At 42.3% G+C, this 18957-nt stretch overlaps 1 protein-coding gene across 2 annotated transcripts in view; it reads left to right on the forward strand.

The window, feature by feature from the left end:
- The window catches only part of ARID5B (AT-rich interaction domain 5B), a 180837-nt gene extending 163909 nt beyond the window's left edge, over positions 1–16928 (forward strand). For both annotated transcript variants that reach the window (XM_086679800.1, XM_086679801.1), the window contains 2 exons: positions 7110–7308; positions 10746–16928. In XM_086679800.1, the coding sequence (XP_086535926.1) occupies positions 7110–7308; positions 10746–12911 (2365 nt within the window). In that variant the 3' untranslated portion in view covers positions 12912–16928. The remainder of the gene's footprint in view (positions 1–7109; positions 7309–10745) is intronic.
- Positions 16929–18957: the final 2029 nt, after the last annotated feature.

The raw sequence follows: 18957 nt of genomic DNA on the forward strand, positions 1-18957 counted from the left end.
ACCCATGGTGTCTCACGTAGATGAGACCTAAATGCAATAGTTGTTTGCCTGTCTTCACATAATGGACACTGTCTGCCTTCATTTGTGGGGTGCTCATTATGTTGAAAACACTGTAGTTATATTTGTCTGTTACTCTTGAAATAATGTTCATCTGCCCTTGAAATGGATCCATGCAACTTGATTCTGAGTTAGTCATTGTTTTTTCATTGAGAAGAATGATTGCCGCCATCTTTGCTGGCTGACATTGTGGAGGGCTGGGTGCTATTTATGGTCTATGCCCTCTGTTGTGAGAATGTACTTTAATCCCAGGGCATAAAGTCAGCCTTAAGTCCATTCCAACTTTCTTTAGTGTGAAAGACATGGGGATAACATCAGTCTAGACCCTCTTAGAAGAGACAAGGAGGCATCATAGAAGCAAAGCCCCCGAGGAGCTTTCATTCTAACTGGGGAGGCCATGAGAACCTCAAACATGGTAAGATTAAGTACCCCAGGCTGGAATTCATGAAGGGATATGATTCCTGAGTTTCTCTTACCATCCAACATCAAGTTGGGCCTCATCCACCTAGGGTCACCACCTTTTCGAGAGTCATGGTATTTTAGAAAAAGGAGTATTGTGCCCAGTGCCCAAGCCATAGGGCTGTTCTAATGGGTTGACTGTGGAATGGCCATAGGTGTATTTTATAGGTCTGTTGCGTCTGAGAAAAAGAGAATGATCACCCTGATTTTTTTAGTGCCTTAAGTGCTTAGAATTCTCCTAACCCAGGGGTGATCAGTTCAGTATCTCCTGAGTGTCAGTGCTTCTCAGACAAGGTATAAAAGTGCAGTTACCCTGCTGATATGAAGGCAGCTCAGACAGATCTGTGTTTGAACTCAAATTTTAGCACTTAATAGCTGCATGGCTTTGACTAGTCATTTAATAATTTCACTCTGAACCTCCATTTCCTCATCCATAAAAATGAGGGTAAAATAATGTACCTGTATATACTTCTTTTTGTAATAGTTGAACTTAAGGTATACAAATACCTCCTATTAATAGGCATTTACATGGTCCCTGTTATTAATATTGGAATGCCTAATCAATATATAAGAATAACCAGAAGTTTCTCTCCCCATCCTCCCACCTCAGGCCCTCACAGACCAATGTAACTGCAGTTCAGCGGGCCTGTCATCCCTGAGCAACCTCTCTCACATTGACAATCCTTTATAAGAGTCAAGCCACCATCTTGCTTGGCCCAGGCTTCATGTACCTTGCTTTTCTTTTTTTACTTAGTTAGGGTTACAGGCACTCCAGGACCACAGAAGAAGGTGTCAGAGTCGTTAATGGGCCTAGGAAACAACTCTCCCACCACTTCCAGGGGCAAATGGACAGTATTAATGCCTTCAAAAAAGTTTCTTGTTCATCTTCTGTTGTCTCTAGAGTAGGCAATGAAGCCCTGTTAGGCAGGTAATTTTCCCAAGAAAGACCTTTTCTGATGACAAGTGGCCATGTATTGTTGTCAATATAATGGGCCACATGGCTTTTGGGTATCTTACATAGAATACAAATGATGCTATTTATACCCACTTCCTTATTAAAGCACTCCATACAGTTTACCCTTGGTGACCTCACGGTCAAGCTAAGTCTTCCATATAGAACCCATGCTGCATTCTCCCGTGGTTTTCGTAGCTCACATGAGTCCTGCCATTCACCATTCTCCATGGCCTACAGGTCAGCATGGCCTCTGTCTCCATGGTTCAATGCTCAAAGCCTTTAGTTCACCTCCTCATCTGTTTTAGGAGGGTGCTGGAGACCTCTTTCTCAGCTCTCTTGGTTACTGACATTTTGCTCCTCACAGTCTGCACGCTATTTTTTCTGCTTTCCAGAAACACACCATAAAATTAGAGGAGATTTTTACCCAGGGCCCACATCTTTCTCAGATGGAGCTTGGTTTTTAAGAGAACAGGAACAAAGTTTCTGTTGTACTCAGTGAGTGTTGTGCCCACTGAGGAAACATCCCACTTCTGTGTATGCTGACATAGCACATTTGTGTCTTTGACTTTTGATTTCACCCAAATGCCTTCTGCCATTTTTATGGTTGTGGTCTGGAACCCTGAGAGGTGGACAGTATGTGAGATTAGAAACTTTCTAGTCTTCTTGGAACCTTAACAAGGGTGCATACATCATCTTCAAAAAAGAAAAATATACCTTCTATTGGCTCCATATTTGGTGAAAGATTGCTTCCCACACTTCACAGTGAAGTTATATTTTCAATTTCTGGCTGAGAAGGGAAATGTCTGGCCAAGCCTTAGAATTTATCAACCCTGGAATCAACTTAGAGGTATAATGACTTCATTTGGGATCAGATCAGATCCGAAGCCCCAGCGGAACCAATATGTCATTTCTTTTCTACCGCCATACAAAAGCCTAATACTGTAAGTATAGTAGGAGCATTTTGGCCCTTACATGCACACCAACTTTATTTCCCTCTGACCCTAAGGTATTCTGTTCCAGGGGCACCAGCAGATCTTTGGGCCTAGAGTTTTTCACAGGTTTGATACCATAACAGTGTCTATAAAGTGACGAGGGTGAGTTTGAGGATCAATTACAACCCTATAAATTACCTACTTCTTTCCCCCACTCCAAACTGAGTCAGTTCTAGACAGTATTATACTATCATTTTGCAGAGCTCTATAAATAGATGGATTCTCATTTTTCCTCTTAAGCACTGTTTGCTCAATGTTTTTGGCCCCAAAGTTCAGTCATTCCATGCAAGCATTAATCAATACAGAAGATTATTAGTGGTTACTCGTTCAAAAGAGATTTGACATTATTTTCCGTCTGAGTATGGGGAAGGGAGGGGGACAGCGCTGCCTAATAAAGATGAAGTCTTTTCTTCTTTTGTATGAAATGCAAATGATGAGGACATGTGGCGATATACATTTCTTGAATGTGAGGCTGCTGGTTTTTGTTAAGAAAGAGAGGCAGGACCCTGGAGGATTTTAGAATTTGTAAATATAAAATTATCTGCCTTGGTGTTTAAAAAAATAATAAAAGAGAGAAAGAGCTGGCAGGTTGCCAGATTACTTACATTACAGTAATAGATTTGCTGACCCCTGACTTCTGCTGTAGAGAAATGTATTGAATTTTTCATAATATCAGATGAGGCAGATCTAAAAACCTAGTATACTGAGCACCATTATTTAACTTGAGATTTAACAAAGCCGAAATCTTTTCAAACCAGCAATTTCTTGTATGATGATAATTTAGTGGCTCAGATGCTAATAAATCAAGGTTATAACGCTATTGATTTGTTAATTTTAACTTGGGTTGATTTTAAGTCGTCTTTATTTTAAAAAAAAAAAAGATGAAGAAGGAGAAGGAGAAAAAAAATCTTGCTTTCACAGTGACTGAATTTAATAAGAATCTTGGTGGTAGCAAAAGGCTCCCCTACTGTTTCTGCTGTGGGGTGGAAAATGTTATTCTTGTATTATTCCTAGGGAAAAATAAAATCTCATGCTGCTACAAATCTTATGCCTATGGAAAGATGTTATTTTTTAATACATGATGGCTTACCTATTTCAGATCCATTAATGGCATCGTAAATAAGCATTTTGCTAATCTGAAATGTGAAATCTGGATAATAATAAAGGCCCATTTATCTGCCAAGCTTTCAATTCCCAGAGTAGATGTAGATCAGGGGTAAAAATCTCTCTGGATTTTCTAATGAATATATTGCTTCTCTTCCCCATTACTTCCACCCACCTAAAGCCCAACCCACATTCTTAGAGTTGCAGCCCATTGAAGATGGGCTGTGTAATGAGTTCTCAGGGGCTGGGGTGCATTTTTGCTTTTAGCTGTATAGTTTAGAGACTGATTAAATCTTTGTTGTACTACAAATATTTGAGGAATAATCATCCGCAAGGCACAAGCATGTTGCATTATACTAGATTCTTTATACAATACGAGCCTACTCAGCTTCCTGCATTGGGTAACGTTGACCTTAATATTGGCTAACCTGTTTTTAATGGTATTGCATTTACCCTAAACGTTTAAAATGTTCCAAAGCCTATAATAGCTTTCGTCTTTTTGTACTGTAAAAACTTCTAATAATCAGATGATAAGATCATATCCTGTGGGGTAATTGTGTTGTACCATGACAGGATAACTGAAAAAACATTCAGTGAAAATCGCACCAAACGGAAATCACTATATGAACAGTGATTGTTTGTGTGCTGTGTGAGATCGTGCCCTGTTCTTTGGAGCTTAGCTGGCCATATTTCTACTTGTTTCCTTTTAGCTGCTGCCTTTCTTGTTTTATTTTGGGAACCTTTTTTTCCCTGAGCCACTATAATTATCTTTCAGTGATTTAGAAGGAGGAAAAAAAACCACTCAATTGACCTTTACACACACACACACACACACACACACACACTCACTCACTCACATATTCTCTCCCTCTGGAAGCCTTGAACAAGCAAAGCTTGTGTTTGGATTCAGTTTTACCTTAGTCATGCCTCTTTCCAGATACAAGAAACATTTAATTCCAGATTTCCTGCTTCTGGCTTTAGGCCTTTGACCAGCAAAGTGAAATGTATTTTTTACTGCTGTCGGCCAGCCAGCTGCTGAGTTGAGTGAAGAAGAAAAAAAAAAAAAAAAGAAAGAAAAGGAAAAAAAAATGAAAGCAAAAAATGAAATGGAAATGTTGCCCTGCTTCTTGAATCTGCAGAATTGTCTAAGGAAATTAAAGTCTCCTAAAGGCACCCAGCTAAAGGGCCTGGGTGGCCCGGGCCTGTGAGAGCCTGAGGGGAGGGGTCCACGTTGGGTGTGCCTCCAACCCAGTTCTCTGCCTTCTGTCACCCTCTCCCTACACTCAGAGGTAACACTGTCATGCTTCCCGGTGAAGAGGGTTCCTCCACGTGTCACCGTCGCGGTTACAGAATGAAGCTGAGGGCAAGGGGGTCCCAACAAACAGCAACCATTGGAATACCCAGACTTCAATGCTACTTGGGTTCCCATGGCAACCAAACAAAAGTAAAACAAACCTATCCGTCCCAACAATAAAAATATGTTTTCATTAAAGTCTATTTAAAATGTTTTTCCCCCCGTTTAAAATATTCAATGCATTTCACTCCCCAGACAAAAATCCCCAACCTGCCAATGTTAAAGGGGGATCAAGTCCCTGGCAGGACCACGCAGATAAAAGGAATCGGGGTAATGTTGGGGACTTTACAGATGAGACGGGATAAATTCAAGTATGAACAAGATTGCTTTTTTCTCTCTTCTGCTTAGTTATGCTTTTTATTATATAAACATTAACTGTAATATTACAGTGGGAGTCAGGTATTTGGCAACCATATATTATTTTAGTAAGTCTACATCGAGAGAACAGTTTCCAGTTTTAGCAGCTGTAACATGTTTAAACTCAGTTTGTAATGGGATCTGAAGATAACTATTCCCCACGGGCTGTGTTGATCTTCATGGCTGGCCCACTGCCAGACAGAGGGCTCGAAACTATTATTCACGCCTCCTTGCACATACCTTGTCTGAGCATGCTCAGTAAATGAATTTTGTTTCTAATATGCTGTAAATCGGGATTTCATTTTCCCATAATTTCCTTGGTATTTTATTAAACATCGAACTATTATCACAAAAGCCCCCACGTCTGTACTCGCAAACCTGAACAGTTGTGTGTGTTGAAGTAGCTGAGATCCAAATTGCCTGGTTAGAAGCCGATGGGAGGATAGCTAACAAATATCCAAACCAAAGAAGTTTTTGCCTGGAAGTCTTAGTTTAAAAATAATTAGGGTTCCCAATATTTGAACAGATTTATGTTGTTTATAAGCCAAGTACATTTTCTTCATTGAGTCAACTTGTCTTATTTAAAACAAATTATGTTTGCCGTATTAAAGTTCATATTTTTAAGGCTGAGTCTTGTATTAATCCCACAGTGAGTCATTAATCATACCAAATGCATTATAAAAACTTTAATCACTGCAGTTGAAACTGAGATTGTAATGCAATCCATCCCTTTTAATTACATCAGCTATTTTTCCCTTTCAGATCAAGAGCTATGTCGCAAAGGGAAAACAGATTAAAACTAGAGCTGTTTGATGTTTCTCTTTTTAGAACAATTTTATGTACTTTGTTTGAAAAGTTATATAATTAAAATGCTTGAATTTTTCAGCCCTCTGATTTTTGTGGCTTGAGTGGTCTGTCCGCCCTCCTCACTGGGGCTGTCTTTTGTTTGGCACCCCAAAACGGGTGGGAGTCACCCACCCACCTCAGAACTCGGGAGAAGACAGCTGTCTCTCAGCCACACTGAGCTTGCCTCCCATTAACCTCTTTATCTTAAGTGTCTGCTCTATATTTTAACATGAATGAAAATATAAACTTTGGAGACAGGCAGAACTAGGTGCAAATTCCATCTCTAAACAAATGGTGTAATGCTTAAGCAAATTATTTAACCTTTCTGGGGCCTCGCTTGCCTCATCTCTCAAAAAGGAATAGTAATAATAGTAATAGTAGTAGTAGTAATATCATAATAATGACAATTACAGTAACACTCCAGAAAGATACTGTGGAGATAACATGAAATAATCTATATAATGCATTTAGGACATTACCTGGCACATACTAGTGCATACTTAGACTATCATGTTCATGAAGTCAGGGGCTTTGAATGCTTTGTTCACTGCTATATCTCAGTGCTTTGAGCACTTATGCACATAGTAGGTGCTCAATAAATAATAGTTGGCAGAGCAATAAATGAATGCCAGCTGTCATTAGTCTTGCTTTCATTGCTGTGATAATATTTTTGGCACTTAGCCAGGTTCCCTGAGCTGTGATAATGATGTTAACTTTGGACGCTTCCATTGGTATCTTTGGTATATAGATTCATAAAACCAGAAAGATGTCTTGCAAGGAAGTATGTAAGTTACCAGGTGCTGGTTTTGACCAAGGAAGTAGATCCCGGAAGTGTGGAGTAAGTTTCTAGAAATGCACAGGTGTCATTGGAGATGAGGTCATTCAATAAATTGCTTGTATTGAGAAAAGAAACTAAACCCCAGTAGCATCAATGCTACCTGGAATTGCCTCCCAAGATTGATCATCTCTTCTGATATCCTTCCAGATTAATCCTACCATATGAAAGGTTTATTAAAGGAGAGGAAGATAAACCCCTGCCTCCAATCAAACCTCGGAAACAGGAGAACAGTTCACAGGAAAATGAGAATAAAACAAAAGTATCAGGAACCAAACGCATCAAACATGAAATCCCTAAGAGCAAGAAAGAAAAAGAGAATGCCCCAAAGCCCCAGGAATCATCAGAGGTGAGTTGCTGTCCTCCACAGAAATACCTCTGTGAGACATATCCTGTCCTGTGTCTTCTGGAACCCTGCATCCAGAGCCATGTCCCTGAATACCCACAGCCCTAGAGTAAGAATTCACATCATCTCAGCTCCACGGGTCCCCGTAGTGCGGATCTGTTGGTTTGCCCAGGAGCTGGAAGGCAGTGCGTGGTATTAACTGGATGGACCAATAACAGGATCTAGAAAGATGAGAACATCCTGTATAAAACTGATAGCAAATGCTGACTTTGAGATAGAAGGAGTCAGGGCTTCAGCTCTGGGAAGCAAAGAGACTCCTATGTGATGTGGCTTCTTTGTCATTTCACAGCCAGTCTATCTGAGGAGTTGGTCTGACTCTAAAGCACACTTTGTGGGTTCTAGCACATCTAGGGATGTTGAAATGATATATGCCATGTCTCCACAGGACTTCCCTAAAAACTCAGAGATTTGTTTGCCTCCCATAATTGACCTCTGTGCATGAGCCTTGGGTTGAAACCAGTTTAGAAACACCTTAAGTATATACTATTTGTAGGAGAATTTTGAAATTGTTCCTCTGAAACCATTATTATCTCTCATGTTAACAGGTAGTTTCTGAACCTTTTAAAACAAGCCCCAGCTACCCACAGCCCCCAACAGCCCTTTGGTAGAAGCCATTACTCTCAGCATACAGCCAGTCATGGAGGCTGATCTGGGCTCTGTTTCAACATGAATAATAAAAAACCCTGCTGCCCATAAAACAAAAAAAAAAAAATTAGCAGCCACATTTGGAGACAGCATGTTCTAGGATTCAACCCCAAAGGGAATTTTGGTACTGATATTAAACACCCCCTAAAAATCAGGTTTATAATGAACACATAAGAGACTCCCTAATTAAACACTGGCTTAAAACACACACACACACACACACACACACACACACACACACATACACACACACCACACCAACCTCCTAACTAGAAATTAACCTACCCAACTGACTCCTGTGTAAGAAGAGATTATTAATACCAAGAAAAGATTTATTTTTTATTTTTGTTTCGTAATTATTCTAAGCTTTAGTAATTAAAAAAATGGGGGGGGGAATGATGCAGAGATTTCTAAACATCTGCAAGCTTGCAACATAAATGGCCAAAAGCAAGGAAATTCCAAGTTAAGGCTGACATTCCATTCTTCCTTTATCCCGTTGGCCTGGTGATTTATTATAGGGTTTTGGATCAGTGAGTTCTATTAGATACCATATGTACAGCATCGCCAAAGCACCAGAGGACAAACTGAGGCCACGGGGCCAGCTGACCTTTGAGTGGCTCCACTTTGGGGATGAAGTTTGAAATGGTTGTTTTGTGAGGTGGGGGAGGAGTCCTCAGCCCGCTGCCCTGAAGCCCCTCAGCTTGGGGAATGATTGTTGCCAAGAGTAGAGCCTGACTCCCTCCAGATCACAGAAATTCTTAAGGCCTTCAGGCTCCCTGTTTCTCCTAGGCCCCAGTGCCTCAAGGCACTGTAATGTTGGAGTATCAGAGGTTATCATGGTCAGGTCATCTGAACTACCTGGACTCTCATACCCTCTCCAAGGCTGACCTTAGAGTAAGAACTGCTGCCCACCTCCAACACAGACTCATGTGTTTGGCCAGGTATATTTCTCCTCGGTGACTGTGTGTTTGGAGTTTGGATTTTATTGTTGTTTTTCTTGATGTTTTCAATATGAAGCAGTGAACTCAATGGAGACAGGAGGGCTTATAAAGCCCTTCCAGTCAGACCCACTATCTTCAGGTAATTGGATTGCAAATGGCATGGTGGGAAGGTACCATTTAACACATCAAGGCAGATCATAAAATGCCATCCCAGGAAAAACGGTCCTTTACTTTTTTCTGCCTAGCTTCCAGAGACCCTCTAAACCTGTTTTACAAACAAAACCATAAAACTCCATGTAACCGAAGACCTACGTCCCAGAAACTTCAGTGAGATTGAGTATCCCCTGTAGCTTTACTTCAAACCACAGCCCCATCAGAAACTGACATTTAAATGCAATTTGCCTTTTTCCCTTGCTGTACTCATTTTTCTGTATTTTCATGTAATGTATAAGCTCAGGGGACCAATGATGATTGTTAATGTAGAACAAGTAATGATATTTGTACTGGAAAAGGCAACTATTAGTACAAAAAAAAAAAAAAAAAAGAAAGAAAGAGAAGAGAAGCAAAAGCTATTAGGTCTTACACGTCCCTAAAAGACAGAGTTATCTTCAAGTAGATTTAAGGAGAAATACCTCTGAAAGGGTTTGATTTCTTTAAAATATTTTTTCTGTGCACCCCTACACCAGCATCCTCAGTCCTACCCGAAGATGTTAATGTGGTTGATACTTCTTTTCTTAACAAAGAGGAACAACATTCAAGGGATGAGATGATGGGGGGGGGGGGGGGGGGTGCGGTGGGCAGGGGTTGGAAAAAAGACCAGCTCAATACAACTGTTTTGTGACTGTTCTCCTCTTAGACACGTCAGGGCAGAGTGACAGTTTTGAAAAGGCTTGTCAGCCAGCTGGGTCACAGATGGAAAGTTAAAATGACCTTCTAAGGTCAAACTTTGCACAGCTATATAATGCAATGAATGGGTCAAATTGTGCCCACAACTTCTGTCAATAGGGACACATAAAGTGCACACCCATCTCATTGACCACAGTGTATTTCAGTGAACAGAAAAGCTGTATTTGTGGTGGTGCTCACTGCCTGAATTTTGATAACTTCATTTTCAGCTTTAATAGAAATATAGTTTGCTGCAGCCTAGAAGGACTTTGAGTCCTCTGTCCCTCAGGTAGACAGGCTGGTGTTGCATCCGCATAATTTTTTAATATTTTAGCATTATCTGCATGTCATATGGCACCGAGTAGAAATTAACACTTAAGCATTGCTAATTTTAGGCATCATACTGAACACATTAGGATGAGATTTGCTGTCTCAAAGAAAGGCAAGGGGTTCTAGGAAGTTTGTTGCCTGTTGTTGATATGGGGTTGGTTGGTTTTTGAAAGAGAGATGCTTTCAAAAAAAAAAAAAATCTTTCTCCAAAGTGTCATAAAGCGCAGCATGTAATTTAAAACCCATTTGGATAATTGACTGATTTGACAAAAAAACAACCTCAGAATTAACCTATATATTAGAATCGAGGAATGATAAGATCGTATACACTTTGCTATTTGATAGGTGTCTCACAAGGGACTAGAGCGCCTATCTACCCTCATGTTTCTGTAATTTAGATTTCTTTGTTTAGAGCTGTGATGGGGGGGGGGGGCGCGGAATAAAGCTTTACAGAAACTCCCTGAGCTGATTGACAAGCCTGTTTTCAAGAAAAACTGCTGCGTGTAATATTTTGTTTCATAGCAAAATGTGTCAACGCATTTGGCTTCCTTCTGACTGTCTTTTGAAATATTTTATCAGGTCTCATCAGAGCCAGAGAAGGAACAAGAGACTTTAAATCAGAAGAGCATCACGGAGCCTCTCCCGGCAGCAGATGTGAAGAAAAAAATGGAAGGGTACCAGGATTTTGCAGCGAGACCCCTGGGGTCTAGGGCAGACCCAGAAAAGGACAATGACATAGATCAAGGTGCCGACAGTGAGAAGGTGGTGGAAGAGGTGGGAGAGAAGGGGCCTCCTCCTCCACTCCCGAGTGCCCCTCCGGCCCCCGAAAGGGGTCCAGCCCCTGTCCCCGGGGCCGGCAAACAGCCACTCACCTCTCCCAGCGCTCTTGTGGACTCGAAACAAGAACCCCAGCCCTGCTGTTTTACAGAGAGCCCTGAAAATGACCTCCAAGAAGCGCCCTTCCCTGGCTTCCCCACCACGCAGCCACCCCTGGCAAACCAGAATGAGATAGAGGATGACAAGCTACCCGCAATGGCGGATTACATTGCCAACTGCACCGTGAAGGTGGACCAGCTGGGCAGCGATGACATCCACAATGCCCTAAAGCAGACCCCGAAGGTCCTCGTGGTTCAGTCATTTGACATGTTCAAAGACAAAGACCTGACTGGGCCCATGAATGAGAACCACGGGCTCAATTACACCCCTCTGCTCTACTCAAGGGGCAACCCAGGCATCATGTCCCCACTGGCCAAGAAGAAACTTTTGTCCCAAGTCAGTGGGGCCAGCCTCTCCGGCAGCTACCCCTATGGCTCCCCACCCCCTTTGATCAGCAAAAAGAAACTCATTGCCAGGGATGACCTGTGTTCGGGTTTGTCCCAGGCCCACCATGGCCAGAGTACCGACCACATGGCCGTTAGCCGCCCGTCAGTGATTCAGCACGTGCAGAGTTTCAGAAGCAAGCCCTCGGAGGACAGAAAGAGCATCAGTGACATCTTTAAGCATGACAAGCTGGGTCGATCAGATCCCTACCGCTGCAGTCTCTCCAAGCATCACCTTAGCCCCCTTGCTGACTCCTACGTCCTGAAGCAAGAAATTCAGGAGGGCAAGGAGAAGCTTCTGGAGAAAAGGGCGCTCCCTCACTCCCACATGCCTAGCTTCCTGGCTGACTTCTACTCCTCTCCTCATCTCCACAGCCTCTACAGACACACTGAACACCATCTTCACAACGAGCAGACAGCCAAGTACCCTTGCAGGGACATGTACAGGGAATCAGAAAACAGCTCTTTCCCTTCCCACAAACACCAAGACAAGCTCCACGGGAATTATCTCGCGTCGCTACATCTGCAAGACAAAAAGTCGGCCACGGCGGAAGCACCCACGGATGATCAGCCGACGGACCTGAGCCTTCCCAAGAACCTGCACAAGCCCACGGGCAAGGTCCTGGGCCTGGCGCACTCGGCCCCAGGGCCCCAGGAGAGCAAGGGCGCCCCCCACTTCCAGGTCCTCAACAGCCAGGGGCGAGACTGCCACCCCAAAGCCTGCCGGGTATCGCCCATGACCATGTCGGCCCCTAAAAAGTACCCCGAATCGCTCTCCAGGTCGGGAAAACCTCACCACGTGAGACTGGAGAACTTCAGGAAGATCGAGGGCATGGTCCACCCCGTCCTGCACCGGAAATCGAGCCCCCAGAACATTGGCGCCGCGCGCCCCATAAAGCGCAGCCTGGAGGACTTGGACCTCGTGATTGCTGGGAAGAAGGCGCGGGCGGTGTCGCCCCTGGACCCATCCAAGGAGGCCTGTGCGAAGGAGAAGGCCTCGGAGCCGGAGAGCGAAGGCGGCAAGGCGGCACACAGCGCGCACTCGGGGGGCCCATCGGAGGGCCACAAGCTTCCGCTCTCGTCCCCCATCTTCCCGGGTTTGTATTCCGGGAGCCTGTGTGGCTCGGGCCTCAACTCCAGGCTCCCGGCCGGCTATTCCCATTCTCTGCAGTACTTGAAAAACCAGACCGTGCTTTCTCCACTCATGCAGCCCCTGGCTTTCCACTCGCTTGTGATGCAGAGAGGAATCTTCACGTCGCCGACAAATTCTCAGCAGCTTTACAGACACTTGGCTGCGGCCACACCTGTAGGAAGTTCGTACGGGGACCTTTTGCACAACAGCATTTACCCTCTAGCTGCTATAAATCCTCAAGCTGCCTTTCCGTCTTCTCAGCTGTCGTCCGTACACCCCAGTACAAAACTGTAAGCCCAGAGCTGCACTCCTTACCCTGGGGGTGATGGCTTATAGAATTAGAAGTCAGTATTTCTTCTAATCCGGGGGTAAGATCAGTCCCAGCCAAAGGGGCTGAACATGCCGAGAAGGGAGGTGAACATACCTGATTTTTCCTGGGACGACTCCAGCCTTGGCTAGTCGGTCTCCAGCCCCTTCCAACCCAGATGCCCTGGCGCCTAGATGGTTCCCTTTGCATGTGGGTCTTGTGAAGGGATTTTTGTGTATCCAGGAAGAATTTAGAGGACCCCGTCTTGAGGATGGTCAGGAACAATCTGGGCAAAAAAAAAAAAAAAAAAAAAAAAAAAAGAAAGAAAGAAAAAAGAAAACAAAAAAAAAGAAAAGAAAAAAGGGGGAGGGGGCAGGCATTTCAAAGGAAGGGGCAAGGAAGACTGGCAAACATTTGCCAAGGGATGCCCCTCTTCCCACAAAACTCTCCAAGGTTCAATCAATGCAATGTATAGTGAAACTTCAGTAGATCTTTCATTTTGACACTATTAAACAATCCAGAGAAGTAAACACTGTTAAAATGACTGTATATATTTGCTTCTTAAAACTACCCGTATCACTGTTTGCTCACCTAATTTATATACAGGTAGTTCCATTTTCTCCCGGTTCCTTCTTGTCCTTTTTTTTTTTTCTTTTTTTTTTTTTTTTTTTAAACAGTATCGCTTTTGTTTGCAGGTCTTTTGTTTTGTTTTGTTTTATTTTGTTTTGTTTTTTAAAGGCTGACTGACTGTCCTAGTTGTTGATGTGTGTTTGTAATTTTTCCACATCTTATCATTTTGAGCAGCTTTGGGTGGTAAAGTTATTGTTTACAAATTGAAGCAACTGATTCTAGTGGAACAAATGAAAAAGAAACAGTTGAGCACACAATAGTGCAAAGAATGTTCCTTTGCAGATCCGCAACTTAAGGATTTTGTTCCTCATAAATGGCATAGTCGAAAGAGCTTATACACTGCTTACCCGGCCAAATGCTTTGCTTTGAAGTATTGGGTTATGTGAAAATATCGAGCATTGTCCTTACCTTATCTAGGCTGTGAAACTGTCCTACATACCAGAGGAATCATAAAAACAAAAACCTCACTGGCAGCAAGCTGCTGAACAACAAGAGTCTAGAGGACATATTTGTGGGCTGCGCAGATATTTTAGGAATTTCAGAAATTAGAACAGAAGCCAAAATGATTTACATTGGTGTTGGCACCGATCCCTTTAAACAGTGTGGGAAAGGGGGTTGGGGAAGAAGAAGGAGCCCCACTATCCGGAAGAAAAGGAGCAGCTGGAGGCCCGGGCACCTGATACCTTCTCTGGGTCGCGGTCTTTTGAGTAATAATAGGTAGTCACATGGCCTTCATCAAGTTGGTTTCTTGTTCTCAAGAAGAGCCTCCCAGGCCACATCTCTGTGGGATAATTGGCATCCTGGATTACCCATTTCAAAAGAAAGCCCTCTTCTTTGGGTTTATGGGGCGTTAGTTTTGGGAGTATGCACGCACATCTGGTGGGTCGTGTCATGTTTTTAACCACCTGGCAAGACAGTCCACTTTACGATTTCTTTTATTGTTGGAAGAAATGGCCAAGTTGTTCAAGCAGTCAAAAGATGTGGAGAATGTGTATGGTCATTCTCGCCACTTTATTCCATGCGCTGCTGGGATGTAACATCGAGGTGGATGCATTTTCTAAGTGTGTTAAAAGTCAGTCAATACAGAGTGGATTTTCTTTCCAAGTCCCATCCCTGCTGATAAGACTGCTTGGGTGAACTCCCCAGCCAACCTTTCCCTCCCCCAACACTACCAGTAGACATTAGAACCACAGTTAACCAGTCCTTTACCTCTGAGATATTTAATTCTATGAAAATTTTGATGACAATTTTCAACTTCTAAATAGGTAACTCGACTGCAAAATAATCACAACTGGTAAACAAGGACACTGCGGCTCTTAAAGCCATGCATGCCATACATTTGTATTGAAGCGTCTCCATGACATGAAGCCAAATATTCAATGTAACATACTTAATATCCAAAGGTGGAAACAAAAGAATGTAGAGATCTAGTGTTAAGAGTTCCATTTGCTTCAATTAATTATTTACCTTCCTGTGGAATTTTACATATATATATATATATATATATATATACCATAGATAGACTAGTAGAATATAGATTATAAATGTGTGAGTGCAGATTATCCTGCTATTGCACAAGATGGAGGGGGAAAAAATCTCAATTCCAGCTGGCAAATTGCTAGCCAGGACACATATAAGCAAGTTGCACTAGATTGAATGGTCACAGAATCAGAGGCCATGGAAGAAAAAGGAAACTCCAGTGTTTCTGCAGCAGAACACGGGCTAGACCCTAGCACATGGTCTCTAGGAGTCTGTTTCTCAAAGGAGTGGGGGCCGTCTGTCCCTGGTGGAGCTCACCTATCCGTTTGGAATATGGGGCATTTGTTTTCCCCGCTACAATGATTTCAGTCTGGTTTCATCATGTTGGAATTCGATCACACCATTTTCAAACAATGTTAACATAGTCCAGCTTTTGTTTTCCTCATCTCTTCCGAGAGGAGACTCACTGTTTCTGTCTGAGGAAGCTCATACCCTCGGCAAAACATCAGGACAAATAAAGAGAGATGGGGGTATACATTCCCAACAGAAGCAGTGTGTTATTTGTTTTAAAACTCCGAACAGAGATCTTGGAAATCTTTCAAAAAAACCATTGAATTCTTCATTGGCTGAGAACTACATTTTAAAAAGTCTTAAATAGGGCTTTGTTTGCATTGTTTGAGTTCAAGGGGCCTTATTATTGAATGGAATTGCCCAAGCCTTTCTTTGTGCAATCAAAGCATTGTTATTGGTAGTTTAGTAAAGGAAACTGTGGAATCTAATTGGCAATGGAGTCATAAATCTATTTACTGAGTGTGGCTTCCAAGAAATGTTGCAATTCAAAATAGCACTAAGTCCGTGATTTACTGGACACTTGGAGATTCTAAATAATATTAAAAAGAAAGAAAAAAACCTTTCCATGCAACTTCTGGTTTAACATTTGGCAACTTAAAAAAAAAGAGAGACAGAGAAAACAAAACAAAACAACAACAACAACAAAACCCCAGCCCAACTGAGATTCAGAATTAAGTATTCTTCTAGTAAGTGATTGGAACTTGTAATATTTGCCACAGGACTGACTTATTTATTTACTAGCTAGAAGCTCTTAAGTTCACTTGTTTATCAGGGCATATACAGAAGGGTTTATTAAAACTCAATGTTGACTTTACAACTTTCTGACCTGGTGCATGAATTCTCAAGTACTGTATTTCACTGTGTTGGTGTGTCTGATGGAAATTTCGAGGTGATCCCACAAAAATATTTTATGTAGTGTGCCTTCAAAGAGAACCATTTCTTTCTCTTCACTTGTTGTCCCACAAAGTCACATTTGGTGGTGGTCAGCCAAGTCCCATCTGGTCCAGTTTTACTCTTGTCCCAGATTTAAAGAGAAATGGGAACAAGTTTGCCCCAGTGAGACCCACACCATTGCAATGAGTATCTTGAGCACTTAAATTCCAGTGTTGGCTGTTGATGTATTTGATATTCTGCTTGTCTCCCCATGGTTGAAATATGTCTGAAAATAGCAGCATAATCTCTTGGCTGTTTATACTTTTTTAAACTTTCCTGTGTTGTAAATATTGTATACTTTTGGTGATTCCAGCTATGTAACCTCTATGCTCTGTAAGGTGATTATTTGTATATAGCAACATGGCCCAGTGATATTACATAGTTTCCCAATGGAGAGGTTATTGAGTAACCTTTGCATTAGTTTAAACACTACCAGAAGAATGCTGAGCCAAAACTATAAACACTCAATTTTGTATGTTTTCCAAATTGTACTTATTACTGCTTTTGATACTGTATTACGTGCCAATAGTTTCCCAATCACATAGCAGGCAAGAGATATTTTGTACTTTTTGATCCACTGTAATATTTAATAAAAAATGTTACTATCTGTTTCCTTTCGGGTGTGAGCAATCTGTTACTTCTTCCTGAGGAGTCCTGTGGCCTCAGGACTTTTTTGCACCCCGTTGTCGCCAAATTGGATAATAGCGGTGATGATGATGATAATTGGTAATGGTGATGATGGTGTCTACTTTGTTGGGAATTTGCTGGGTGCCCAAGTGACATACAGTCTTCACACCCACGCGTGAATACAGGTACGCCTGTTTTATTGATGAGAAAACTAAAGCTTAGAGAGGGCAATTTGCCCCAGGTCACCTAACAAACTGAGTTAGGATTTGAACCCAGAGCTCTTAAGTCTATGACTTCCTTTGTATGCCACGCTCCACTCCTGGCAGATAACAAAAGTCACTGTCTATTTACTTGGTCAACAAAGATTTACTCATGCCTGAACTGCCGGGCTTAGTGTTAGGAGCTGGAAATACAATGGTGAGTAAAAGGTAAATATTGTCTCTGGAACTTATAAATCTTATGAGAAACAGTTAATCAAGTAGTCAGTCATATAAATACAAAACCTTGACCTGACCTAGTTCCCAGGGAGAGGAGTATGGTAACAAAGTGATACATGAAGAGGAAGTGGTGATTCAACTTCTTCATGTGAAGAAGGAGCATGAGTTGACCAGGTGAGAGGGAATTGGAAAAAGAGGAGTCCAAACACAGGGCACTGCATGTGCAAAGGCCCGGCAGCAGGGACAAATTTGGTTTATCATAGGTATTAAAAAAAAAAAAAAAAAAAAAAAAAAAAAAAAAAAACCTGCGTGACAGAAGCATAATTGACAAGGTCCAGGGCATGAGGTTGAGGTGAGGTGAAAGAGTATAGCAGGGGCCAGTTAGGTAGACCATAACAGACCAGGCTGAGCATTTTGGTCTTTTTCCTAAGCAAGAAGAGGTTTAAGCAGGGAGGTAATGTGTTCAGATTTCTTTTGGTGTCGCTGGCTGCTGTGTGAAGGCAGACTGTGAGCAATCTAATACCAAGATGGCAGTCATTTCAGTTGGGGTGGTGGAATGGTAGAGTGGACACCATTCAGAGATGGTTAGAAAGAAGGGTGAAGAGACAGCAATGGATTAAATGGGACAATTGATGGATACTCAGGGAGGGGTGAAAAGCTAGGCAAACAGCGTATTCTGACTTGTGCTGATGATGGACAAAGATTTCTGATCTTTTGTCCCCTTAATCCTCTGCCTTCAGGCTTCCCCCTGGTTTTGCTCAGCTTATTATTAGTTGAAATGAGGCATTCACAAAGTAGTACCCTATGTGCTCCCTTCTTAATGGAGATTAGGGCAGGGGAGAAGGTGGACAGTCTTTGGTGAGGGTCTTGCTTTACAACCCCCACCATCTGGTCAGGATGGACTCGGAATAGACAGGAGAGAGTAATCTGCTAGCAAGCATGTGGCCACAACTCTGAGGGGGATTAGGGGTGGGGAAACACATATATTTTTATAAAAGACACTAGAACCTTTTTCTTACCATGGAAAGGACCCTGCTCACCCTCTCAGACCAGCAGGAATCACAGCAACATGTTCTGGGCTACTCCCTTTTCTTGCTGGCTGTTATCCCTCTGTTAATCCAAACACTCCAAACACAGGACCGGTAGCCTCAGGGTCTCCTTGCCTTCACTCTGATTCATGTGTATTTCACCATATCATGTGAACTGCTATGAGTACATAAAAAAAAAAAAAAAAATGTTCTTCCATCTATGACACATTCAGCATTTATAGATCTGATACTTGAATCATACACAACAGGAAACATCATGATAAGTTATCTATTTTTACCAGGCCTAGCTGGCAAATACTGTTGGGAAGGAGGGTGCTTTTGCTAAAGATGTCACTCATAGTGCAAAAGCAATGAAAATGCCCAATGATTTATTCTAGGAAAGTGGCCAAAGTTGACAAATGTTTGAGGGCTGATAGTGACCAGGAAATGGGTGATCATTTACAACAACAAGTATATAAGTGGCAGGAGGCAGGAGTGGGGTGAGGGGTGACCTCTGGCCAGGAATAATGTGAAAGAAAGCATAGTCT

Source organism: Puma concolor, chromosome D2, assembly GCF_028749965.1.
Source record: "Puma concolor isolate L17-30 chromosome D2, mPumCon1.1.hap2, whole genome shotgun sequence".
Classification (NCBI taxonomy): Eukaryota; Metazoa; Chordata; class Mammalia; order Carnivora; family Felidae; genus Puma; species Puma concolor.